General features: G+C 42.0%; 1 protein-coding gene across 4 annotated transcripts in view; it reads left to right on the top strand.

The window, feature by feature from the left end:
• Positions 1–27,507, top strand: part of GRIA1 (glutamate ionotropic receptor AMPA type subunit 1) — a 327,528-nt gene that overhangs the window by 175,626 nt on the left and 124,395 nt on the right. For all 4 annotated transcript variants that reach the window (XM_073010569.1, XM_073010568.1, XM_008015072.3 and 1 more), the window contains exons 6-8: positions 15,281–15,442; positions 17,450–17,617; positions 26,691–26,795. In XM_073010569.1, the coding sequence (XP_072866670.1) occupies positions 15,281–15,442; positions 17,450–17,617; positions 26,691–26,795 (435 nt within the window). The remainder of the gene's footprint in view (positions 1–15,280; positions 15,443–17,449; positions 17,618–26,690; positions 26,796–27,507) is intronic.

Here is a 27,507-nt window from a genome sequence, read left to right as displayed (position 1 = left end):
TTGAGAACAGTAACTCCCACTCTACCTACTCATAGTGTCACTGGGGAGACCAAATATGTTGCCAAATGCCACCATGCTTTAAAAAGTTAAAAGTGTTCTGCACAAATGGAAAATTCTTGCTTCACATATTAAATCCACCCATCTGTACATATTCACATATGGTGTGTATGTACATATGCATATATATGCTTGCATATATATCCATATTTTATAGAAGAGATATGTATGTTTATTTCCATAGCATTGGTGTGGTCATAAGATGAACTTGAACCATGCAGAAATTGGAAAGCTATGCCACTCTCTCTCACAGACGTGCCTGGGTCCTGGAACCTGCAAGTGCTGAGCCTGGCTGCCAGTGCTCTTCCAAACCCTAGCACTGACTGTGCATTCACTCCCTGCTCTGAGACTGTGGGGAATGCAGACATCTGGCAGCCAGAGCTCTCCAGAGTTGTAGTTCTTATCTTTGTGACTCACCAGAAGCAAATCTTAGACCAAATGAGTATTTCTCAAAACAGAGGACCTGGAGGACCTGTGGACCTCTGTAGTGTGTCTGTAGAGCCAGTTTGGAGAATGCGGCTCTAACAAGCGAGTGCTTCAGTGCCACTGCGATTGCCAATGTGAGTACCTAAACCATGGAGTAAATGATCAGATCGTTATATTGGTATTTAGAATTTCACTGGAATAAACGCACATATTTTAAAGTCTCATAGAGAACTAGAAGATTGTGAGAATTTATACAGGGTTCAGCAGACTCCTGTCTGAAAAATACTGAATTTGTTGGACAACATTGACCAGTGTGAACCATATGGTGCCTTCTAGAGGAGTAATAACAGTAATAATATCATCAATCTCTCTCATTTTTACACCATGTTATAGTTTATGTGATATTTCTGTATGAATCACACTGCCGGGTTTTGGATGTCATAATACTCCTATGAAGTAAACAAGGTGGAATTCATCACCCCCATTTTACAGATGTGGGAACTGAGGCTCAGAGACATTACATGACTGAGCTGCAGAGGAGGAAGACAGGAACCTAATTAATGGAGTTTGGCTGTCAGGAATATGACAAAAACCAAGTGAGTTGGGCATAGGAATAAGATGATCAGGCTAACCTGAGGCTGAGACACTTGAGTCACTGAATTAGAATTCCTTAAATCCCTAATAAATTACAACAATAATAACAATGGCAATAACTTCCACAATTGACTGATTGCTACATTCCAGACACTATGATAAACACTTAAATGCATGTCAATTAAACCTTCCTAATAGCCTTTGAGGTTGATGTTATCCTCGAATGAAGAAACAGAGCTTCAGAAAGGTTGACTGTTCCACAGTCACAAAACATATAAAGTGATGGAGCTGCACTTCTCCTCAAGGGCCTTGGAATCCCAAAATGTGTGTTCTTACTACTGTGTTATGTGAGTGCTGAGCAGGGAGAGTTGGGGAAAGAGCCAGAAAAGAGAGGGGGTTGTACTGGACGAGACAGCTTGAATTTAAATCTCGCCTGTAGTAGCAGCAATAGACTTGACATTCCAATCCAGACTCTCAAATTCCCGTTGGACATCCAGCCCACCATGTACTCCGTGATTGAAGTACTCATACTGGCAATCGCAGTGGCACTGAAGCATTTGCTTGTTAATGCCCATTTTCCAAACTGGCTCTACAGACACACTACAGAGGTCCGCAAGTCCTCTGTTTTGAGAAACATTCATTTGGTCTAATATTTGCTTCTGGTGAGTCACAAAGATAAAAACTACAACTACATTGATGGAATTTTATTAAAATGATGATTTCTAGTGTGGCAGAAGCTGAGGAAGAGATGATGGAGTTAGCCCGTTCCAGGTCTTATCAGGGTACTTGGGAATCTGGACAGTTGACCATTTCTGCCATGTGCTTGCAGATTAACTCCTATAGAATGTTAGATTGGAAGTTTTGGTCTATTTGGCAGCTAGTCCAAGCCCCCAGTCCCATGCTGCTGCTCCTCTGCTGGATCAGCCCTGAGCAGAAGCTGTTCTTTAGTCTCCTTGCTCCCCTGTGGTGATAAATCTGTCGACTCCTTCTGCAAAGCTGAGCTCATCCACTTTCTTCAGTGCCTCTCTTCCTGTTGGCTCCATACCTCACAGTCATGTTTAGTTTCTGCAGCTTCTGGTTAGGCAGGTGGTATAGCAGTTTGGAAGGGTGGCTTTGGAGCCAGTTCTGGGTTTGAATTCTGACTTTTATACTTATTAGCTATGTAACATTAATCAATTTATCTACCTTTTCTGAGTTTTTGTTGCCTTATCTCTAAAAAAGAGAATGATATTATGTACATCCTCGTAGGGTTTTATGAGAATTAAGTGAGATCCCTCAATGCTCTCGCAGACGAAATCACATCTACCTGTTTTATGCTACCATAGCCCCAGATATTTTTTCACTTACTATACTTGATATTAGATAACTGATTCTCTATTATTTAATGTCTTCCTCACTGTTTATGTACAAGCTCCTAGAGGAAGGATTGTGTGTGACTTATTCTCTGTTGAATTCCCAGTGCCTGGCAAAGTGAGTTGCACGTAACAGGTGTGCTTTAAAAAGTCAACGAATGAATGAATTAGTAAATAAAACAAATTCTTAGAAAATAATGTCTGCACCTACATATCAAATGTACTTAAAGGCAAAATCTTTTAGACCTATGCTAAAAGAAGTAGAGGGAGTGGGAATATGAATTTAGTTTTGAATATGCAAATAAGTAGTTAAAGACAAGCCTAAGAGGGCTTCTAACCCACTTCATGTAGAGAGCCAAAATCTCCTCTACAACGTCCCCAACAGAAACTCAGCCATCTGGCTCATGCTTGAATAATACCCAGTGATGGAAAAGTCCTACCTCTGAGGCAGCCCTTTTCCTTCTCAAAGGGCTCAGTTTCTGCACTCTTCCTGGAACAGGGCACAGCCTGTGTGCTATTCACCCTGTGTCACCCTCTCATCACTTCTGACTCTACATGCCCTCTGACTCTTGCAAAACTTGTCTGCTGCCCTCCCACAAAGCAACCTTTGAGTATTTGAAAACAGCTACCTTGCTTACTCTTTGGTGTTTGCGCCTTCAGTCTGGACACCCTCCTGTTCCCCCAGTGCCTTCTCTCAGGATGTGGTTCTTACAGCCATCCAGACAGCCACCAAACATGGACAAGGCCTGTCCGTGTGCCTGATACTGCACTGGGCTCATGCAAGGACTAAGAAGTATGAGGCTGAACTTTGTCCCAGAAGCAACCTGACCCTGCCTTCCAGCTAGATTAGAACATGTAAAATAACATTCTCAAAAGAATGCCAGAGAAAAATCACAGCCTGTGAAAGTATCCAAGCCCCATCGATGGCCACCTGCCCTGTCACAGTGTGGTGATCAGAGGCCAGGGAGGCCGCCTGAGCTGTGGGGTGTCTGGGAAGGCTCGTGAGGCTGCATCCACAAGGCCAGCAGTCATGTAAAGAGTGTGCCCTCACCCTTGTTTGAAGAATCCAGCAGAGTGAGAGCTGAAGGGTACCTAGGAAACTTGTCTCACCCGGCCCCTCATTTTATAAAATGGACACTCAAGAATGAGGAAAAGGAGCTGATCTGTCTGAAGTCACCCAGAAGTTAAACAGCAAAGCTGGGGTAGGATTTGGAGCAATCGCTTGCTCCATCTTTGTTGCTTCTTTTCCCTCAACTGCATTTTCAGTGTGCTCATATGCCTCCGTGTTGGGGGGTGGGGCAGGGACAGAGCCAGAGACAGAGAGGGAGCTCAGAAGTGCTCCCTCCTCCCCACTGTGCCCCTCTCAAGGACTCTCTTTGCTGATGAAGCTTATTCCAGTTTCCTCTTCTTCCTCCCACACAGCCTTCCCTCTCCTGCTCTGCTCTCACCTCACTCTTCTCTAACAGACACTTTGTGATCACCAGAGCTGACACTGCCCAGAGCCTTTGGAAGGAAAAGGAGAGTGGGTGGATAGAAAGACAAACCCCAGATGCCAAAGGATGTTCTCTGCCAAGGTGATCCAAGCATCCCAGTCTAGGTCACTCTTTGTACTCATCCCCATCCTCTGAGAGAATTCACCCCAGAGATCCCCAAGATTTTCCATATCCCTCCAAGAAAAGTAAGATTCTGGTCCCATTTTATGAGGAGAAAAATGAAGTTCAAGTTGTTTAAAAACCTTTTGTAAGGTCGTTTGACTAAAACTGGAATTCAAACTTAAAACCTTTCCCATTCTAAAGATTAGGCTCGTTCTCCATTGGGCCGCACTGCCCAAATTGGGGAATCCTTTGCAGTTCTTAGGACTGGTATTATACTTGAGCAAGGCCAAGAAGTAAACTCCTTTCTTCCTTAAACTGCCTGGATTTGAAATCTGGCTCAGCTACTTACTAGCCGTTTGTCCGTTGCAAGTCACTTCTCTCTGTACCTCAGCTGTCTCACCTATGAGTGGGAATATTAATGTGGATCTCATAAACTAAAGATAAAACAAGTTAATGTATGCAAAGTTTTAGAACACAGAGTGCAGCAGAAGCCCAGGGTCTCATCCTAACTCTGTCACTTACTCATTACCGTTTGTGCAAATCATATTTTTCTGGAAGATCTCAATTTGTTCTACAGTTGGCATAATGTTTTCAAAAGGAAAAAATTCATCAAAACAATCTTCCTGGCTGTGTGATTTAGGGTTCTAGTTTTCCAGATTCTCTTCAGTTCAGAGGTATCAAAAAATATCTCTCAAAGTCACATTGGCTCCCTGAAGCTTAAGGAAGAGGCTGGTCTCTTAATCTCAAGCACTTGGTGTTGGTATCTTTCGATCTTGCAAACCGTGCACACCTCGGCTGATTTGGAATGGCCTTTGTCATGCTGGGTCAGCATCCTTTGGACCATTTCAGATATGCAAGACAGTGGCTATGATTGCTCTGACAGAGCACGGAAACTCATTGTCACCAGCAGCCTTGAAGCAAGAGAGACCCCTTAACACTAATTTTGGCAGATGATTGGTGAGCTATGTAACTAAGACAGTTCAGTCCTTGTTTCCTTACCTATCCCTCTTTTTAAGACAGAAAGTACAGTGGGAGAGAAATGGAGCTCCAGGAGACACAGGATTTTAGGTAAATATTTACTATGTGCCAAGCACGGTTCTCTAAGAATCTGACATATAACATAGTTAATCCTCACAACTATGAGAAATACCATAATAATCCTTATGTTGCAGCAAAGGATACTGAGGCACCAAAAGGTTGAGTGGCCCTCCTGAGGTGGCACAGCTAGGAGGTGGTGGAGCTGAGATTTGAATCCAGGCTGACATGCACAGGCAGTTTCTGTGACAGAGGGCAGTAACCCTCTGTGGCTCTGACTCGGAACCTCAACACATGCAAACTTTCTGCTTAGAGTGTTCCCAGCCCTCTTCACCCAACCAAAGGCACTTTTTTTTTCAGGCTTCATTGCTTTCACTGCAAGGCCTTCCCTGAGCTCCAAGATCAAGTTTGGGTCCACTGGTTTTGCTCTATAATTACTTGTGTAATATTGGCCTTTCTCACTAGACCTTAGGTAACTTGAAAACAAGGACCAGACCTGTCTTCTTCTCTGCTGCATTCCTGTGTCTAGCATGGGTCTGACAGTATTAAGCATTCATGAGTGAATGAGTAAATGGACAAATAAATGATTAACTAGAATCTTTCTTACCTGGTTCCCAGTAGCTGTCATATTTATCATGTTTGGACTTTCATTCTTCTTTTTATCAAACATTCAATGGGCACCTACTATATGGGAGGCCTGTGAAGGTGTAAACTGGCTTTTCATCAAAAGATGGGCATGCTATGAGTATTTGCTTGGCCTTTTCTGGATAGGAAGGTTTTGTCATGTAAAGGGAAGATGCAATTGGTTTTAAGTCTACTGGGAACTGTAGCCATAAGTGCCCACCTCATACCAGGAAATTTGCTCTTGCTCTGAAATGGCTTTTGCCAGGTGTCATTCCTGACTACAACAGTTAGGGCAGAATAAAGATGAAGGGACTCTCTGGAAGACCAAATATTCCCAGGCCAGGCAGTACACCCATGCAGCCTTGCAATCAATAGCCCAACCTGGAGTCCCTGACCTTCTGCCACAAAGTGCCAGCATTTTATCCTAAATCCCAGGACTGAGAGAAATTAGTCTGTGAGGCCCTGACTGACATTTACAACGCTTTGTCAATAGTGGATACTTGTATGAGGTATGTCTGTCGGTGTGTTTGTAGATATCCAAGTGTGCCTCCCTGGTTCCAAATGTAATTGGATAAGTCAACACAAATACTTTTTTCTCCCCAATATTTATGGTGTTTTCACTGATTTAAGCACAGCTACAATACCTTATTTAATTAGAGGGAAACAGACTATCCTCTGTGTTACCAGAGATTATATAGGGAGAGGACACCTTAAAGGTTTGGTTGGTTAAAGTGACTAAAATAGGAAAATGTGAAGACTTTTAGGCAGAGAGATGGGTATTTGAGGACACAATTAAGTCTTCAGCCCAGGAGTATTCCACAAATTCACACATATCCATATTCATGCGCACATACCTGTGTGATCACAGAATTGTAGATCAAAGCTGGAAGAGCCCTTAAGAGAGAAATCAAGTGGCTCAGAAGTTTCCAAACTTTTTAGTTTGAAGCTCTATTTTCAAATGGAATCTTGGGGGAGAACTATCATGTATAAAACAGACAAAAAGCGGAGCTACTATGGTGGAAGAGAGACAGTGGGGATCTAGGACCCCATCTTTCTGCCCTTTCCCTAACCTAATATGGTAACTTCTAAAATGCCTGCAACCGGGAACATAGCTTATAAGATCATTGATGTAGCCAAAGCTCTTATTTTGCAGATAAGTCGACTAATGGCTCTACTGGTTGAGATCATTGCCCAAGGACAAACAACTCATGAGATTCAAAGACAGGACAGAATTTATGTGGTTCTCCCTAAAACTCTTTTCCTGACACTTCTTATTTATGACCTAGTTCACCATAGACTACACAAAAAAGTCAGTAAGAAGACCTCTTTGATCCACAAGACAAAAGCTAAGGCTAAGAGGTGATAGGATTGAAGCTTATAAAAAACAATCATGAAAATGGTGAACAAAAACTTTCAGTTCCTTCATTCCTCCACATGTATTGAGTGTGCACCCTCATCCAGGTACTGTGTGTGGATGCTGTGGGGGCCAACGTCCCTGCCCTCCAGGAGCTCACAGTCTCACAGGGAAGATGAGAAGGGCCCCTGCACGCTCAAAGAGAAAGCTAGGAGAGGCCTAGAAGAGATAGGAATTAAGTGCTGTGTGGTTCACATTTCAAATACCAGCACACGTTAAAAGAGCTAAGGGAAATGCCCTGATCTCATGGAAGCCTGATATTTCTTTCTTAGTATAAAGATGTGTGCTGCTCTGAGTGCTTCATTGCAGGACAGGACATAAATGAATAGATTGGCCTCACTAGTGGTTGGGAGGCTTCATGCACAGTGGTTAGAAAACAAGTCCTAGAGTCTTGTTATTTGTTGGACTATGGTCTCTGTCCTTCACTAGCTATACTGTACTGAGCAGGAACTACTCCCTTAATTTAAGCCTCATTTTTTTTTCAATTTCTAATTTGTGAATGGGAATGATAATAGTACCCACTTTACAGGATTGCTGTGAGGGTTAAATAAGATAACACAAATAAAGCACTTAGCACAGTTTCTACTAGTTTGATACATGTTAGGTACTTGTAATTATTGTTTTAGCCAAAGTCTGCCTTCTATGACATCTGCCCTTTCATTGGCTCTGGCCTGCCTTCCAGAGCCTCAGAGAACAAATCATCCATCTCTTCCCCATGACAACTCTTCTGGGACTCAGATATATCCTTCACTTACTTTCTTGGTCTTCTATAGTTTTTTAGGCTGATAATTCCTCCTTTTTTAAAAAAAATACTTCTAATACAAGAAGACTTTTTAAACCGCAGTTTCCTGTAACTACTCTCTCTATGGAGCTGTCATCTAAGATTTTATCTGACAATTTGGGGAAACTTGGCATGTTCAACCTGTGCCATCCAGAGTATAAAGTACAAGTTCTTTGATTTTTCTCTCATCTTACCTCCTGTGGATCTCAAGGGGCTGGGGTGGAGGAAGTGCTCTTTCCAGTAACCCAGGATTTGTTTAATAAACCTTACTTGCCCGTTTCCTTGAACGATGCTAGATGCTCCTTCTTCCTTCTGACTGGTATGGTGTCAGCACAGGCAGGATGATGAGGGCTGAACAGCTTGTATGTGACCCCTTGAAAGAATCCCAGAGCAAAGGAAATCTAGCTTTGAAGATAAAGCTTTTCATCCTTCAAAATCTATGTTCCTATACACCTGCTTCATGTTCTCTCAGTCTTCTTGCCTGACCCAGTCCCTGTATTTGAAGCAGTTCTAGCACCTAACCTCTTTTGACCCGATGATAATGATAATGGTGAATGTGATGATCATAATAATAGCTAACATTCATTAAGCGCTTACTATGTGCCAGACACGATTCTAAGTGCTTAGTTTTATTAATTCTTTTAAACTGTACACCAGTCCTATGATGTAGGTGCTATATCTGCATTTTGAAGACCAGAGAACTGAGCCTCAGAGAGGTTAAGTAACCAGTAGGCACACATAATCAGTTCTTCTGTTTCTAATTGCACGTGATAATTAATAGTCATAATGATGGCCCAGAGCCTCTTTAAGATTCTTAAAGCATTCTCCAAATCTTCACAGCAAGATGAAAGCATGTCCAATATAGTTGTAGTGTTAAACATCTCTTTAGGATATCATAATTACTTGAAATGCCTTTTCATTCTAATCCTTTGAAAATTATAATTGGCATGTGATAGATGGAGTGACTATATTAGCTAGTTTACTTAATTGAGCACATTCACTCCCAATCGTTGTACTCAAATGGCTTTTCAGCATTGTGTTACCTCCTACAGTGGATATAGAGAGGAGACAGATTCTGGTCTCAACTGATCCTTTCACCAACCATATAACGTTAAGCCACTATTCCCCTCTTTGGGCCTCAGTTTCCCTGTCTGAACAATATGAAGGGTTTGGTCTTCTTTCCAAAATCTTTGCTCCTGTATAGGTCAAAAGTCAGCAAACTATGGTCCCTGTGTCAAATCCAGCTATCACCTGATTTTATATGGCTCATGAGCTAAGAATGGTTTTATACATTTTTAAATTTTGGGGAAAAAATCAAAAGAATTATATTTTATAGTATGTGGAACTATATGACATTAAATTTCCATGCCCCCAAAAAACTTTACTATTACTATACTAAATAGTAATAGTAAATTACTACATACTAAATAGTAATATTAAATTAGTATTTTCTATATATGGCTGCTTTCATGCTGCAATGACAGTGCTGACTAGTTGTGACAAGAACCATATGGTTTGCAAAGCCTAAAATATTTATAATCTGGCCCTTTACATAAAAAGTTTGCTGGCCCCTTGCATAGATGTGGAATAGGGGGGCACTAATAGGCTTCAGATAAATTAGAAGCTTTAGAAACATCTAAAGACCCTTAGGAGGTTAGTGTCAAGGAGAGAAACCTAGTGCAGTCCCACAAATGTTCCTTCAAGACAGAAAGCTATATTTGAAGGCCCCTGCTCTGGCAGGGTAAGACATATTCTGGCTATTAACTGTGCCAGCCACAGTCGGAGGTTCATTGTCCCTCTTCGTCTGGAACAATCTGGACACACTATCCAAAAGCTAAACTCGTATGTTTCTCCACTGGTGTGGCAGTAGAACACATTTGGGAAGAAGAGACAGATTTTATAGTTGGACCACAGTTTGAATTCTTGCTTGCTGTGTGATCTCATGGAAATTTCCAAAGGTCTCTTAGCTGTAGCTCCTTAACAGAAAGTTAGGATGGATACTCACTCACTCATTTATGCAAATAACTATTAGGTGTCTACTGTGCACATTTACCTCTTGGAATTATTTAAGGAATTAAAGGATTATGTATACAAAGCATTTAACAGAATGCCTCACTCAGGAATAGGGCTTGGAAAATGTTTAAAATACATCTCAAATGATCCTTACTCTTTTGTTTTTAAATTGCAGTAACCTCCAAACTCTTACAAAGTTGTTTGAATAAAGTTATATAATGCATATGAAGGGGCATTTTTAGCCATTATTGTCATTTTTGTTATTCTCATAAGCAATGCTTCTGAAGCTGTTTTCAGTAGAGCATTTAACAGCACCAGTGTGCTTTAATTTCAGGCCAGGAGATAAAAAATTAAGCAGGGCTCTCTTAAAAGACCATAACAAAGCTTTAATAAATGCAACAACTTCTCTACCCTGTCCTGCCACTGCTACTTCCTCCCCTACTTTACAGTGTCTAATGGATGATATCTAAGATACATTAGAGCTATCTGAGGATCTATTTTTATTTTTTAATAGTATTAAAAATATAATATATTCACATGATAAAACAGATATTACAGAAGGGTATAAAATAAAAGATAAATGCCCATTCTTTCCAATTCTATACTTCATAGAAGTACCTTTTAAAACCTTTTCCTACATTTGGTTATTTAATGGTTTCCCTTACACTTCTACATAATATATTTATGTTTCTTTTCCTTGCTTTATCAACTTTAACTCCATATCTGACTTCCCATTAGAAAGATGACAAATCAGCTCATAATACACCCCCAGCATCCCCTTCTCAATGTATGTTAGTTATGCTATTATTTGGAATTCTTCTGATGATTACCTTATATTTTTAATATAGTGAACTTGATTTTTGATTCAACAGCATTAGAGCTTTGTCAAAATACAGATATCCAGTTTCCTCTTTAGGGATACCGAATGATAATTCTTGGGGATGGCTATTTTGCAAAAGTGCCTCAAGATATTCTGATACGTCCCTCAGAACCACTTCCTGAGAGCTTACAGTTTATCAGCCAATTTATTTGCATTTAATAATGACAGTAAACACGGCATCCTTTCTCACCAATTTTTTATTAGTCAGACATGGGACAGTGTAAAGTGCTACAGAGGTGCAGAAGAAGCAGACAAGAACACAGTGACCTGATAGCCCTAGGAGCTCACTGATCACCAAGCTTCACTTTAGGTGAGAAACAGTCACTCAAAGACAGGTATCTGGTGCCAGTGCTGGGAGGTCACTGGAAGGAGAGTGGGTTTAGATCTGCATTCTTGTGCTGAATAGCTGGAAAAACACTGACTAACCTGAAAAAACAAGTACTCTGTAGATTTATTTCATTTTTTTTGTCAATAGTCACAGTATATAGAGCAATGGTCCTAGCATTTGGGAACATGTTGTAAAATAGGCAAAATGGCTCAAAGAGAGTAGTAATCAAACTTCATAGTTAAAATTTTTAATAGAATATAATTAGCAATGTAGTATTTTTATATAGTACTATATAATTAATAGCACAAATAAAGCAGATAAAGAAAAATGTGCTAATTACCAAATATTACCCTCTAAGGTTTTTTAATAATATGGCAAAGAAAATTAGAAAATTATTTAATTAAACCCTATTTAATGAGAGTTCCCAGGGGAACAGAATAAGTGAATTGAATATTCCCATAAACCAGTGGGCAAAGAGTTAACACCTTTATTTCCCCTTCTTAGTCAAGAACACATTTGTACATTGCCAGAATTCATTTTCTTGAATTATGGAGAAATTTAGTCTAGTGACTATAATAGAGTCATTTATTAGTGATTAAAAACATTGTAGAGATGCAAGATTATTATTCCCAGCATGAAATCTTACATAGGAGGGAAGATGTCAGCTATTAGATGAGGATATAGTTCATGACCCCAAGTTATTTCCTAATTTTGTTTCTTTTACTTAACATCATAGCTATGAGCTTCTTGTATTATTCTTTGTCCATTTTTTCATGGGCGGGGAGGGGAGTTCTGTTGGAGAGTCTTATTAGTTTGATCATAAGTAACTAAGGTGTGGCTGCATTAACCCTGTTTATGACATTCTGGTGATAAGATTGAGTGGCATTTATGTTGAGCAGTTGAGAAAACTCTACCATTTTCTTTGGCCTCCATTATGTCTGAGATGGAAGTAGTCAGTATGAAATGCCCAGGACCTTGTTACAGATTTTCAAGAGACAGAATTTGACTGCAGGAGATACTTTCTATTTCAATCTCCCCGAAGTTACTTTATAAACATATTCTTTTTAAAGTCTCTAAGAACTATGAGAAATCTCTCAGCTGTGCTCTAGCTTTTAACCAGTGCTGGGATGAGTGCACTTTTAAATGGTGTAACATCTTGGAATGCATATTGGGTACAGGAACCTAGTTCTGATTCCACCTTTACTAACAGCTTGCTAGAACCATTGTGCAAATCAGTTACATCTGTGAAACTCTGTAAACTGTGGCTGTGGAACATGTTAAACTCAAAAGGTATTTTCAACCTGAATTTCTCTTTTCAACCAATTAAAATCACCCACTGGTATTTGGTGCCTGCTGGTCGTATTTCTCCTGGATAATTGGCTTTCTTGCTTGAGGAAAGTCTCTGGCTTTTATTTATTCACTCAACAAATATATACTGTGCACCTACTCTGTGCCAAGCATTGTTCTATGAGCAGGTTCTAGGATACATCAGTGACCAAGACAAAAAGGTTCCTGCTCTCATGAAACTGACATTTCAATAGGAGGAAAGCGGATATGGGAACACATGAGTAAACAAGATAATCTTAAATGGTGATAAAAACTCTGGAGAAACTCTAACAGGGCACTGAGAAAGAGCAGAAGAGCAGACTGGATAGGGTGCTGGGGGTAACTCTACTATGTTCTTCCGGAAGCAGTTCCCTGAGACAAGGATTCAAGTACAATGGGCTTCTTGGTTGCCAAGCCTAAAAACACCAGTGGGAAAGCAGGGAAGGGACGTGGAGAAGGGAAGCCCACCTACAAAGTTTCATCAACAAGATGCCTACGCTGCAGGCTACTGAAGGAGCACAGTCCCCGAGGGAATCCCGAGATGTCAGTGTAGAACCCACCTCAGGGTCATGACGCCCAGAGGAGAGGATTCTGGGGCCGTTATCTACTAACTCTTTTTCTGTCATTGATTGGAAGCTGCTTCTGGGCATATTAACTCCTCAACATGTCTAGCTTACCCTGCAGGTAGGCAGAATAACCAGGTGTTTGCAGTTAGTTTATAAAGTAGAATATCCAGCGAACAGGATGCTGACATTGTCTACAACAGGGCAAGAACTGGTTCTTTAGACAAGAAGTAGGGAAAGACCTCTCTGAGAGATAGCAGTCTAGCCGAGATCCAAATGATGGAAAGCAGCCAGACAGGGAAATCACATTTCCAGGCAGACAGAATAGCAAGGACAAAGGCTCTGAGTGCGACTAAGCTTGCTTTGTTTACAAAAATAGAAACAATAAAAAATCACAGAACTTTAGAGGCATGGGGTGGGGGAGGGTTGTTTTTGAATCATGAAGTCTATTCTTTCAGATAGAAAAATTAGAGAAAGCCAATGAGAAATTCAGAAACATGGACAGTGTCCTAGGATCCCAAGAGGGAGCTGGGTCCACTGCTGTAATTTCTTGGCTCCCAGTTCCGAACTTTCCCATGGACCATGGATCCCCTGCTGATTTTCGCATTTCACTCATTGGAATTTGGGGGTTTCCCGGAAGCCATGGAGCTGAAAGGGAATTGCCTTTATGATCCCACTCAAATTCTTTGGGCAGTTTTCCAAGATACAATCAATGGCATATGAGTGAAAGATCTGCATGTGACTTATGAAAAAAGTTCTTCATGAAGAAGCTGTGCATTCCATTTTTTTCTTCCTGCTGGACAGTCCCTCAATTATACCTAAAAAGAAACCCAAGTTAACACAAGGCTCTATGTGACCAGCTTTGGGCTGTCACTTTGATCTCCTTTCCACCCTTTCTCTTCAAACTCACTGTGTCACAGTCATACCAGCCTCCTTACTGTTTCTTGAATGTGCCAGTCATCCTCTCATCTCTGGGCCTTTGCTCAGAATGCTCTTCTCCAAATATCCCCATAGCTCAGACACAGGCATCACTTCACTCAGGTCCCTAAGCCAAGACCACCTCCTCAGGGAGGCTCATCCTCATCATTCCTTCCAAAGCATAACATTGCCCCTTCCCATCCTCTTACCTCTCTTCATCCTTCTTCATGGGACTCATTGCTACCACAGAGTATACTATCCCAGATTATACTATACTATGCTGCGTATTTACTTGTTCATTTATTGTCTATCTTCCCCACTAGAATATAAACTCCATGAGGAAAGGAACTTGCTTTGTTCACTATTAGAATAGTGCACTGACTTTTCAAAAATGTTTGTTGAAATGATTAATCAGTGAATAAGTGAGTAAATGATTGAGTGAACCATTGCCTAACAGAGGCCCTTAGTTCTGGTGCTCTCTCTGTTACTAACTCCCTAAATGACTCTGTGCAAGTTGATTCTTCCACTCTGCCTTAGTTTCTTCATCTGGCAAATAGACATATAATGTTTACCTTAAAAAGAGATAAACTGAAATGAGGTCATAGATATGAAAGTACTGCATATTATTAAATATATTAAACAAATGTAAGATTTCCTTTTAAGGTTGAAGCCTAGTTGAGTTTGAGTAAAAATGGGGTGGAAAGTTTCATTATAATAAACAATCCTTCATGGGTGCTGGAATTGATCAGGTCTCATGGATTGGTGAAAATTTACTCTGTTTTATGGAAAAGAGCACAGGGTGAGGATGAAGGCTGGGATCAGAACTCGGCCTCTTCCACAGACTTGCTCGTGTCCTGGGGTAACTCATAGAAGCTTGCCCCAGTGAAATTCAGATTTCTCTTCTCTCAAAATGATTGGGTATTGGGATGGTAGATGAGATTATTCCCTCCTTAGAGGTTTCTACCTTGTGCTATATATCTGTATCATCATAATAATCCCAGCCACTATTTATTGATCACTTGGTCCGCACCATGCACTTGACATGTGTCATTACATTGCATGTTTACCCCAACATCTGGACCTCCATTATTCAGACAAGAAAACTGTCAAGTAACTTAGTTAATAGTGGTATAACTACTGGCTTATGCATAGCAGAGCCAGCACTCCAAACGAGGCATACTGGCTCCTGAGCTATGCTAATTTTGTGCACAAACTAAGTAATAGCCAAGTTCAAAGGAAAGGAGACCTAACTGTCTCTCCATTGAGTAGGTTTCACCTGGTGGAACAGAATGGAAAATTCTGTGGTTCTGGAACAGGTTAAGTTGATTTATCCAGGCAGCATGTTCTGACTTCTCCCTCCTCCCCCTCTCACAGGGCTTCATGGACATTGACTTAAACAAATTCAAGGAGAGTGGCGCCAACGTGACAGGTTTCCAGCTGGTGAACTACACAGACACCATCCCAGCCAAGATCATGCAGCAGTGGAAGAATAGTGATGCTCGAGACCACACTCGGGTGGACTGGAAGAGACCCAAAGTGAGTGGATGGGCGGCCAGCAGCAAAGGGCCAGCCTGTTCCCCTTGCCTGCCCCAGATTTCTGAGCTGCATTAGTCTTTAGAAAGGAATCGGTTTTCTAAAGGGAACAAATTCAGGGAAATATATTTGTAAAGATTATTAGGTATAAGGTGCAGGGGTCAGACAACCCAAAATGACAATGGTTTTAATGAGGGAGACATTTTATTTATCTCTCATGTAAACAAAACTTAGGAGTCAGCAGTCCTGGGCTTGTTAAATGGCTCCACAGTCATCAAATACCCAGGCTTCTTTTACCTTCTTGTTCTGCTGTCCTCCACCTACGGCTGTTGCCTGAGACAAGAGGGCTGCTTAAACCATAGCCATTGCCTCAGCATTCTACCCAGTAGGAAGAAGAAAAAAAATCATGCAATGCACAACTTCTTCATGAAGAACTTTTTTCAGAAATTACATGCAGATCTTCCACTCATATGCCATTGATCGTATCTTGGAAAACTACCCCCAGTTGGCCACAAGGGAAGCTGGAAAATGGTGGTTCTATTCTGGGCAGAGCCACCGTGTTGCCCAGCTCAGGGGGCTGCTCATTTCTTTGTAGATGGAGCTTCTTTGTGTAGTGAGGTGGCGCTTATTCTGCTCAGCCGTGTGCCCAGCTAAAAATCAGGGCAACCTAACTAAGGAATATCCAGCAGATCTCTACCTGGGAGAGTCCACTCTCAATAATAATGCAGACTCTCTGCTTCTCACTTCCCAGCAACGCAGCTCTACATACTGCCACCAAAATCTATTTGGTTTGCTATTTGAGAAATGTTGGGAATAAGGATAGCAAATAATTTTTTTCCCCAAGTCAAACCAAATAGCTTGACAGTAGCCATGTGCAACACTGTGTTAAGAAGGATGCTGAGGCCAAGTTTGTTTAACCGCAAAAACAGTGAATCTTTGACAGACTTTCTCTTGTCACTCAATTTCTTTTCATAAATGGCAAACCATATAACGGAGATATTTCTTATCCCACTATTGTTCAAACTGATTTAACTCTTCAGTAATGAAGACTTATGTCAGTATGATCTTAAGCAAATAAAATCGTGAATATGCTTTAAAGCAATGAGAAAACTACATAGGAGTTAATTAATTATGTGTGATGACTGCACTCCAATTTCCAAAAGACAGAACAGATGACAGAAATAACCAAATGTAATTTAATTTTTTAAAAAAGAAGTGAGATAATTAAATTTAAAAAATAGAAAAATATGCATTCACTCATTCTTCCATTCTCTATTGTGAACTTGGAGTGTACTAGGCAATATAGTAAGTGTTAGGAACAAATTAGTGAAGAAAACAGACATAGGTTCCAAAGCCAGGATATATTTTCCTGGACCACTCTGCTGATTTTTTTTCCATCCACATCCTAGTCCCCTTTTTGTCAGGAGAAGGTATAATTGATAGCTGTTGCGAGTAAGAACGAGGGGAAAGTTTACAGAATATAAACTTACCACTTAGGTGAGCCACATGTGGAAAAGTTAAGAGCTCACCCTTCTTGCATTTTCTTTTTCCTTTTACTTTTACAAGAGATGAAAGAGTTAATTGTTCCTCTTGGCTTCCAGCTGATGACTGTAATGCCAAGATAAACCAACTGATTTTTCATGAACTGTATCCAGGCTGCAGATGTGTTATATGTAATCTATGCATTGTTTTTCCAACTGAACCAACATTTTAAAAATTACAAGATTACACACAGAAATCTAGAATCCTGGCTTTTCTGCAAAAGTCATAACCGGCAATACTGAACTCACAGTTCAGGAGGTCAGCATTGACTAGCATAGTCGAGCAGCTGCACCCATCTGCAGGGACAGGGACACCATCCCTGATCCACCACTGTCTCCCTGCATATGTCATGCACCTGGCCCACTGCACATTTCCCATCACCAGAAAACACATTCCCAAATACAGCACCCGACCCTGCCTTCCTGTCAGCTCTCTTTGATATCTAACTATCTCCATTCCTCCCACTAGTACACCTCTGCGCTTACCTATGATGGGGTGAAGGTGATGGCTGAGGCTTTCCAGAGCCTGCGGAGGCAGAGAATTGATATATCTCGCCGGGGGAATGCCGGGGATTGTCTGGCTAACCCAGCTGTTCCCTGGGGCCAGGGCATCGACATCCAGAGAGCTCTGCAGCAGGTAAGGCCACCAATGGTTGCCGCATCTAATGGGAGCCTGGGGGATTTCAATATCAAATTCCAATAAAACACAGCTATTCTAAAGAAAAGGAAGAAAATGCCTGAAGATCAAAACAACCACTGCGTTGTTGGTGTTGGTGGCTCTTAGCATACATTGAAGTTCACATAAAAAAAAAAAATCATCATCATCATATGGAACAGTCATTTCTTGTAGTGTAAAAGCTATATTTTCTGCTTAGCAATTTTGCTGAAAAAGGAGAGCTGGTGATTTTCTGTGTATAGAAAAGGGACTTGAAATACACACGGATGAAACGGAACCATGTTAATAGTCTCCTGGAAACACTCCCCTCTTGCCCTGATTTTCTGGATGTCTTCCTTTGCTCTCTGCACACATTTTATGAGAGCCTGGTATATGTGGACCCTAAAAATGTTTCTCAGTACTTCTGATACTACCTTCTTGCTTCCCAGCATTTTGTTCATCAATTCTGTTTGAACTTAAGAATAGTTAAAGGGCAGGGATGGAAAATGACCATGCCCCCTCCAATCAATTGGCTATGCAAACGATTCTGAGGCTGAATCCAGATAAGATACAACAGAGAGAAGCATAAATATTCAATTAGTGATACGTCTGCTGTGGAAGCAGGATGAGACAGTGGTACATGTGGGTGTATATTTAACATGCCTGGTTTAGGTTTTGGGGACTTGCCCTCAGCTTTATTGCTCTTGGGGCTCCTGTAGATCTCTAAAGCACCTCAAGCCCAGGCTATGATTCTCAAACTGCCAAGGAATAGCACTGTATTTTTGTTCTGATGCCTCCTGATAGAGAAGCTGTATTTCCTAAGGGATAGGGAGAGGACAGCTGTGCTTGCTGCAAAGGAATAACGAAGCATTGGCCACAATGGCAAGCCAGCACAGCAAGATTATTTGGCACAAATGTCCCTCAGGACCCACCCTCCCCAACAAAGGTAGTTGCCTGCCTAAGACCAGCTTTACTTTTAAGACGACATTCAGCAGAAGATGAATTTGGGCTCCTTGGGGAGAAGATGAGCATTTCTGAATGAGCGAGAAATGTAGAGCAAAATGTACAACTATTCCCACTTGTTTGCCAACCACACGTGCACAGCTCTAGCAATTTTCACAACCTGGAGAAAGAGACGCAAAAGGAACCTCACCAGCTGTTCCTCAGCCCTGATGAGTGCCTTTCTGTAGAGAAGAATACGTAGGTCTGTCCTTTGAAATGAAGCTAAGCAGGATTTCTACTAGCTACAGGAGGAACATGATAAGGAGGACCTTCAGTTGCCATTTCTGCCCTCCCCTGGTCCCTGTGCAGGGTGGCTCCCTAGTCACTAGGCAGCAACAACAGACACCAGGCAGCTTGCAGGTAAAAATTGCCAAAAAGGACAGTGCCTGTGCATCCCTTTCCACTCCCACCCCAGCTTATTTAAAATGCTCTTTCAGACTCCACAGTCGAGACAGATTCTGTTTGCAATGTGAGGCTGGTTTCAAAAGGTCCCAGAGACTTGCCCTCAGCTTCACAACACTTCCAACTCCCTTGCCTCTCCCATCTTAATGACGTCCTGAAAGGATAGTCTGACGCCACCATGACAGTGATGAAGCCTGGGAGGCAATTCAGGGTGGCAGGAAGCGCTCTGAACTGGGAGGCAGGAGAGCTGGACTCCACATCCAGCTGGGCCCCTGGCTCTCTGGATGACCTTGAAATAATCACTTAGCTCTCCTTCCACCTTCCCTTTCCTTCCCCATGAAAATGAAGGGGGTGGAGAGAGGACCTCAAGCCTCAATTGGCTCTGAAAATTCAAAGAGTCTACTTTTTTTTCTTATGGTCTAACCCATGTCCTTCTTATTGTAGTGTGTACTTAGCAGTCTACTTCTGCCCTCAGTAGAGTTTGAAAGGAAGCAGTTGCCATATTCAAAAGAATAATGACCTCTTTTATTTTATCTTGGAGCCAAGATATGTATGTGCCTGCCCTTCATCAGCTGTTCTTTGAGGACTTATGGTGTGCCCTGGCTTGGAGCCAAGCACTGAGGACAATAAAAGAAAGCAAGTCCTACCCTCAAGAAACTACTTGCAGTGTCTATGGAGAAGAAGAGACGAACAACTATCCCAAAAAACAAAACAAATAAAAAAACAAACCAGAACATTCTGACCCTAAGATTGGAGGTTCAAATAGTTTCCTTTTCCAATCTTTGTTAAGCACCTAGAATGAAAAAAGTCTTTTGTTGAAAGACACCTTAGAGATTACTGACTCTCCTTTTCCCTCACTTTATAATGAAGCAGCAGACCCAGAGTTGGCAGTGACTCACCCAGGATCACACAGCAGCTTACTGGCAGAGGCTGGAACAGATCCCAGTCCAGGGCTCCTCTTCCCCCGGTTAGGTCTGTGTATGGGCCCAGGGGCCCTTGCTTATAAGCAATGACCTCTGGAGCCTTCCATACATAGTCATGGCTACCGTTCAGCAATGGCTTTTTCTACAAACATCTCTTGAAATAGCCATGCCACCAGGGAACTGGGTAGATCCTGGTAGTATCCAGTCTTTGGAACCTGAGGTTTGGAGGCTCAGGTGTCTACTGCCTTCACCTCTGGCCTTCGGGTCACAGAATGGGAGAGAGCTTGTGGGTTAGCTTGTGTTAGAGCTGGGGTGTCTATAAGTTAGGCCAAGAGGTCCAGCACAGCCTACCTGGAGCGCAAGCATGTTAGGAAATTAAATTCTGAAAAAAAGGATAATAATATGTATGGTGTGTTAAAGGTTTAGTATATACAAGGCTCTAAACATTTACACACATTATATCATTGGATCTTTGATATAACACCCTGAGGTAGGTAGTTTTATTAACTGTGCTTTGTAAATGGGGAAACTGAGTTTCAGACAGGTTATAAAACTTCCCAAAGCTATACACATACAGTGACAAAGCTGAGACTCTAATTCACATTAGATGATGACTCCCTCTGTATGCTTCACTGCTCTGAAGCCTCAAGGGCACAGCCAAACAGGGAAGACACAAGATCTATGGCCCAGCCCCAAGCAGCACATGGCCTTGGGTAATATTTTTGCACCCCCTCCCCGCTCACCCCGCTGTAATTTCCCTAGCAGCAGAATGAAGATAATCAGCTGCCTGCCTTCCCCCTGCCTGCCATCTAGGGAGCCATTCAGAATATTAATGAACCCACATCCTGGAGGCCCTCGGCGCTCCAGGAAGGAGGCAACATTAGGATGCCCATATGTCGCCTTCTGGATGGCGGAGAAGACTCAACTCCCCAAGTTGGGTTCTTAACATTGGGGAGGTAATAGGCATTTGAAAATATGATTTTTGAAAAGAAATCTGTAGACTCTTTTTCTTAGAAAAATGCATACATGTACATACATAATTTCTGCATGACCAGGAGTAGAGAGAACATAGATCCTCCTAGAACCCATCCCAGGGCCTCGAATTTAGAATACCTCCCCTAAATAGTAATCATCCCTCTTAGTCTTTGTTTTTGCAACCTGCCAGTCAACAATCAAGCATATGGAAGTGAAGATATGCTCGGAATTTGCTAGATGGGGTCTGGGGTTGGGTGGGCAAAGGGAGTTTAAGACACAGTCCTGCCTTTAAGGGCTAACCTAGGTGGGTTCATGGTGCTGTGGATGGTCAGAGCAGAATGCCATCACTGAGGAATGCAGACATCAGCAAGGCTTTCTGTAGGAATGTGACTGGCCTTTCAATAGGGTGACCACTTTATTATCCAAAATCTATCATCCAAACGGGAACACTTAGGGCGAAGGGAAAAACTACAATTATTATTCTAGAACAAGAGGACCAGAACTGTCCTGCATTAGTTGATGTGCATTGTTATAAAGAAATACCCAAAACTGAATAATGTATAAAGAACAAGGTTTCATTTTAGCTAACAGTTTTGTAGGCTGTATACGAAGTATACTGCCCACATCTGTTTTTGATGAGGGCCTCAGGAAGCTTCCAATCATGGCAGAGGGTAAAGGAAGAGAGAGTATGTTACATGGTAAGAGAGGGAGCAAGAGAGATAAGGGAGGAGGTGCCAGGTTCTTTTAAACAACCAGCTTTCATGAGAACTCAGTAAGAACTTATTTATTACCATGGGGAGGGCACCAAGTCATTCATGATAGTTCCGCCCCCATGATACAAACACCTCCCACCAGGCACCACCTCCAACCTTCAGGGTCATGTTTTAACATGAGACTTGGAGGAGAAAAATATCCAAACTATATCATCATGCTCAGGCAAACTGAGATGGATGGTAATGGAACCCTTAAAGGTAGGATACATTTGAACATGGAGTAAATCGGGTTTTAGAGATTCTGGATGGGGATGTCAATGATACCCAGCAAGAGACGAGGTAGAGTGAGGGTACAAGCAAGGACTTGCAGGTGTCACACTGGCCTGTTAGAGAATTAGGAATAGAAGAGCTGGGTTCCAACCATGGCTCCACCCAGCACCATCTGGGGGATCTTGTACTAATTCCTTGCCTTTTCCAGATCTGGATTTTCCCATCTGCTAAACAGACATAATCCTCCTAGTGCTGTCTCCCTGACTGGCTTGTCACAGGGCTCAGAATTTTAAGAAAGCATCATGCTTGTGGGCCGGGCATGGTGGTTCACGCCTGTAATCCCAGCACTTTGGGAGGCTGAGGAGGATGGATCACGAGGTCAGGAATTAGCCTGGCCAGCCTGGCCAACATAGTGAAACCTTGTCTCTACTAAAAATACAAAAAATTAGCTGGGCATGGTAGCAGGCACTTGTAATCACTTGGGAGGCTAAGGCAGGAGAATTGCTTGAACCTGTGAGGTGGAGGTTGCAGTGAGCCGAGGTCATGCCACTGCACTCCACACCAGCCTGGGCAACAGTGTGAGACTACATAAAAAAAAAAAAAAAAAAAAAAAAAAAAAAGGCACCATGCATGTGTTTCTTTGACCTTCAAGGAAGCTACATGAGACAGTCAGAGCCGAGATTATTCTTCCCATGACTCAGGCAGGAAAGTGAAGCTTAGAAGGGTTCTGAGATTTGTTCTGGCCAGAATAGCTAGCATGTGTCCCAGCAAGGACCTAGCCTACAGGCCTCACAACCAGTGAGCATCCAGGAGGAAGGATCCACCTGCAAAGGGGATACAGGAGCCCTGCATCCAGTGTGACTGCTTGGCTATCTCCTTCAGGACCACCTTTCAGGATCCAATGAGGGCCGGGGAGAGGAGTCACGGTTGACATCTGAAAAAAATTCTTTGCTTGACCAAACATTAGTCAGGCTTCTAAATTTTCTCCTAGGCCCATTTGTGCAATTCTTGTAAAATCCAGTTTTGGCAAAGAACTTGCTAAGTCAGTTTAGCAAGAACCCTGTCCACCATGTCCACCCTCTTTGCCATGATCATCTTCTTCAGCCTCCACCATCCCCCAGATGATGTCAGATTATCCTGGTCCATCTTCAGCAAGAATCCTCTTAGGCCATTTTTGCCAGAATTCCTCTTAACCCTGATGCTTGCTGTTAGTAATTCACTATTCACTGACCCCCACCCTGCTCCTTGGTTGTACATTCTCACTGGCCCACGCTGTATTTGGAGTTGAGCCCAATCTCTCTCCCCCACTGCAAGACCCCATTGCAGGGGTCTTTATACCTATTGCTATGATTCTGAATAAAGTCTTCTTTACTGTGCTTTAATAAGTGTGCTGATTAATTCTTTCTTTAACACAGCTGAAGTAATAGAGACATTAACCCGCATTCTCTCAGCACCAAGCAGGAAAGGAAATGTATGCTTCAGCCCCCTAGCAGCAGCAGACTCTGAGCTGGCACCCAGTACCCTTTACAGGAAGCCCAAGGTTAATTCTCCATCCTTTATGGAGGGAGTTGAGGGCGCCAGGATGGCGACAGGAGTTCCGGGAGCAGGAACCAAGAAAAAGTGCCTGGGCTCCATCAATCTGACCTCAGTCACCCTGGGACGGGAGGAGAAAGGGATAAGCGCCCAGATCCCAGAGCTCAGACCTGATGGATGGGGACAGCAGTTTCAAGATACACATTTCTGAGAAGCTTCTTCCTCTGACTCTGAGTCCTGACTCTCCTCAATAAATGGGTTGGGGCTGAGCCATCCTCTTGAACTCTCCTTGCTCTGCCATCATGGAATGGTGTTTCTGGGATGTCTCTTTCCCATTCTCTGATACTTTTTTTTATCTCAGTGCATGTAAGACTTGGCTTCCTCAACTAGACACTAAGAGCCTTCAGTTACCCTTGACCTCTCAATTACTTACTGTGAATCCTGGAGTCAAGCACCATCAGCTCCGAGTCTCAAACAGGAAAAATAACCTCTGCTCTGGCTAGTCACTGGGTTTCTGTGAACATGAAATAAGCAGCTTCTTGTGAGATCACCGTGACAGTGCAAGGGGTCCTTGGGTCACTAGAAATGTGCAGGTAGGACCCTTGATCTTATTGGAAACTGAGGAAGGCAGTAAAAGTGTCAATGACATGATCCTTCTTTCTTCTGAAAGAGTCCCCTGGTCTGAGACAACCTACCAGCCCCAAGACCTCAATTTTATATTTTATGTTTCGTAACTCTTAACCACTATACACAGCACAGTAGTAGTAATCGTCATTATCATCGTCTAAATAATATGAACTATGCATTGAATACTTATGTCCCAGACAATATGCTAAGTACTTCTTGGAGGAGGAAACCAAGAAACAGATAGTTTGAGCAAGGAATCCATGGTCATACAGTTAGAATGAGCAGAGCATGACCTGGGAAATGCCCAGCAGCAATAGCAGAAAGCAGGTAGAAAACACTACATTGCATATTTTTGTGTTGTCCTCCTGAAGCCTAGCACAATAGCACTGGCCTGTGTTTGAGAGAACACTTGGTACCTTAAGTAAAGATACCAGAAGTTATCACAAGCTCCAGATTTTAGACCTTCCTCTGCCACTGGTTAGTCGTAAGACTTCAGCAGATCACTTTACCTCACAGAGTTTGGCGTCTCCCATGTAAATAAAGATCCTAATTTCTAAATGGCATAGTTCAGGGGGTTCCTGTGACTAGAGCTAAAATAATATGTGTGCAAGTGTGTCATAAACATGAAGGTTTTAGAAAGTAATGTTAGTATTAAGTATCACCATTAGCAACAATGATAATAACAGCTGGCATTTTTTGAATACTCACCATGCACCAAACATTGATCAAAAAATATCTAATTTAATCCTTAGAACAACCTTAAGACATAATTAACTCTAATTGGTTCCGTTAAACAAATGAGAAACTTAGTCATAGAGAGATTATGTACTCTGCCATACTAATATGCCATGCTGATTATTAGTATGAAACTTGAGACTGGGCTGAAAAGTAGATGCCTATTTGGATTATTAATTACACTTTCAGTTTGGGCAAATCAGTCTACCAGTCTACCATCTGCTCATCTATCCAAGTCTGTTTTTTTTGGAATGAGTCACTTACATGGTATCCACCAAACTAACACTATCTTGAACTGGAAATAAGGGAACACTAAAGATTGACAAGAGATTACCGAGGTGATAAGAAGGTGAAGTTGCTGATGGACTGGAATTGCTCCTTTCTTTTATTCTTTGTAGTAGAATCTGTACTTTGTTTTCTCTCTGAAAAATAAAGATAGCCCAGACATTTACAGAGCTGGGGATTTCTCCAGATTTCATCCAAGAAAGCAAAGAGCGTGTTGTAAAATTTGCTCAGTGCTCTGGGCCTGTTGTGACCTCCTCACTGAGACTTCAAACCAGAAGGTGACAAGAGGGTCAGCCTCCAAACAGGAACACACGTACCTGCACACACACATGCATTCTCTGTCTCTCACTCTCAAACACACACAACCCCCAGCTCTTCTTATACCTTCTAACAACAGAGGAGCTAGCCACTGTCAGAAAAAAAATATATAAAACTCTGCAAAGCTTCCTTTTAAGCCATTTGAAGGGGGGAAAATAAACAGTGTTGGGTCACGGGGTTGGATTTGTATTTGTAACAGGTAGACACTCACCTCACTGGCCTTAGGCAAGAGGGATCTGAGGACACATGGTGGATCACTATTAGGGAATGTGGTTACTTGTACCTGAACTGATGATACACAGCTAGACTCAGGCTCAGTTTGAGAGTGGTCTTGGATGACATTTATCAGTCACCTACAGAGCAGCAAACTCAGCCCGAAAGATCTTGGATCTCCATGGTGACCATTTGACTTTTGACATGAATTTGAAGACAGAAGGCCATGAAAGTTTGATTTAGACCATTTGCAGAGAAGTCTCATGCAGCATATTTGAGGGTTCCAATACAATTTTATTTTAGCCAACTGAGATTTCTTTAACACCTTACATTCTCTTGTCTGAACACAATGGGTTCTCCCCAGGTGCTTTGAAGTTTTCACACCACTTTCACATTAGCAGTTATCACTTAAGATTTAAAAAAACAGGGCAGAGATTTTTGGAAACTGAAGGCTTAGACAGCTAAATTGCCTGAGGGCACTTGGCTATTAAGGAGTAAGCTAGGGTTAAATCCAAGTCTTTCAGTTACCAAGTATTTTACTCCCTGGACTCAGGAATAAAGAAGAAATTCTTAAAAGAATTAAGAAGTCATCCCCAAGCATAGCTTAAGGCTTCATTCATAAAGCTGGCTTCTTGTCCTGGGTCTTCTGACTCACTGCAGATGGTGCACCATTTTCTTTCCTTTGCAGGTCCCCTACACTTTCTTCATCTTCAGATGTGTACCTGAGAAGGGCAGTGGTCATAGTGGTCGTGTGATGGGAGGTGTTTGGTTAGGGGTGGTGCAGACATTTCACATTAGTATGCACTCTGACCCATTGTTAGTATTTGCCTAAAGAAATAGGTAAAAACAATTGTCAGGATGAATCCCAATTTAGGGAAAAGAGGTCTCTAATGCATCCCTTGCCTGTGGCAAGGGAGTGAAGAGTTTTAGCATTCAGGATACTCCAAGACATCATTCCATGGAACATTCTTGGGTTCTGAATTTCTACTTCAGTGGAAAATGCAAACACATATACAGTACATCTGCATTCACTGCCCACCACTTGGTTTTGTTTTTCAGGTGCGATTTGAAGGTTTGACAGGAAACGTGCAGTTTAATGAGAAAGGACGCCGGACCAACTACACACTCCACGTGATTGAAATGAAACATGATGGCATCCGAAAGGTAAGATCCACCTTTACTTCCATTCTGCAGAGAGGAGAGGCTGAGCAGGAACTCTGGCCAGATCTGAGGGCCTGTGGGTCTACCTTTTCTGGACTGGATCTTTGAAGAAACTCAGACAACACAGACTCTAGACTTGGCTCTGCCACTAACCAGCTGGGACATTGGGCAAGTCTCATTCTTCCTCTGAGAATCCATTCACTCATCTGTAAAACGGAGATTTAAAAATCTCTACATTTGTCCCAGGATGCTTGTGAAAATCCAAGGTAGAGGGAAGCACTTCTAAAACACAAAGTCATTGATGTGTATAAAATGCCACTGCTATTCCTGAGGGATTCCAAACCAATAACTTGAGAATGATGATTATTGATGAGGTGAACCATCTTTTCCTAATCAATACTTGGTCACATCCGTTCCATTATTTATACAAAAGTAAGGGTGAAAATATATATGTTTACATATTTGTATAATGTATGATATGTTTGCCTATGAAAATTCTTAGAATAGCATTCAAATCCTTGGAATGACATTTCAAATTCTACCAGAACCTATGTGCCCAGGCCTCTGCCAATTTCTTCAAACTTAACCCTTGGTACTTCCTTCATCTCTCCACTCCAGTCATTCTGTTTGTCTTTCATCACCCTGAATACACCATGTTCTTTCTTATCATTGAGCCTTCATACATGTTTTCTCTGCCTGGGACTTCCTCTACCCG

Source organism: Chlorocebus sabaeus, chromosome 23 (genome assembly GCF_047675955.1).
Source record: "Chlorocebus sabaeus isolate Y175 chromosome 23, mChlSab1.0.hap1, whole genome shotgun sequence".
Taxonomy (NCBI): domain Eukaryota; kingdom Metazoa; phylum Chordata; class Mammalia; order Primates; family Cercopithecidae; genus Chlorocebus; species Chlorocebus sabaeus.
The sequence above is the reverse complement of the archived record's forward strand: the minus strand, read 5'-3'. Positions and strand labels throughout refer to the sequence as shown.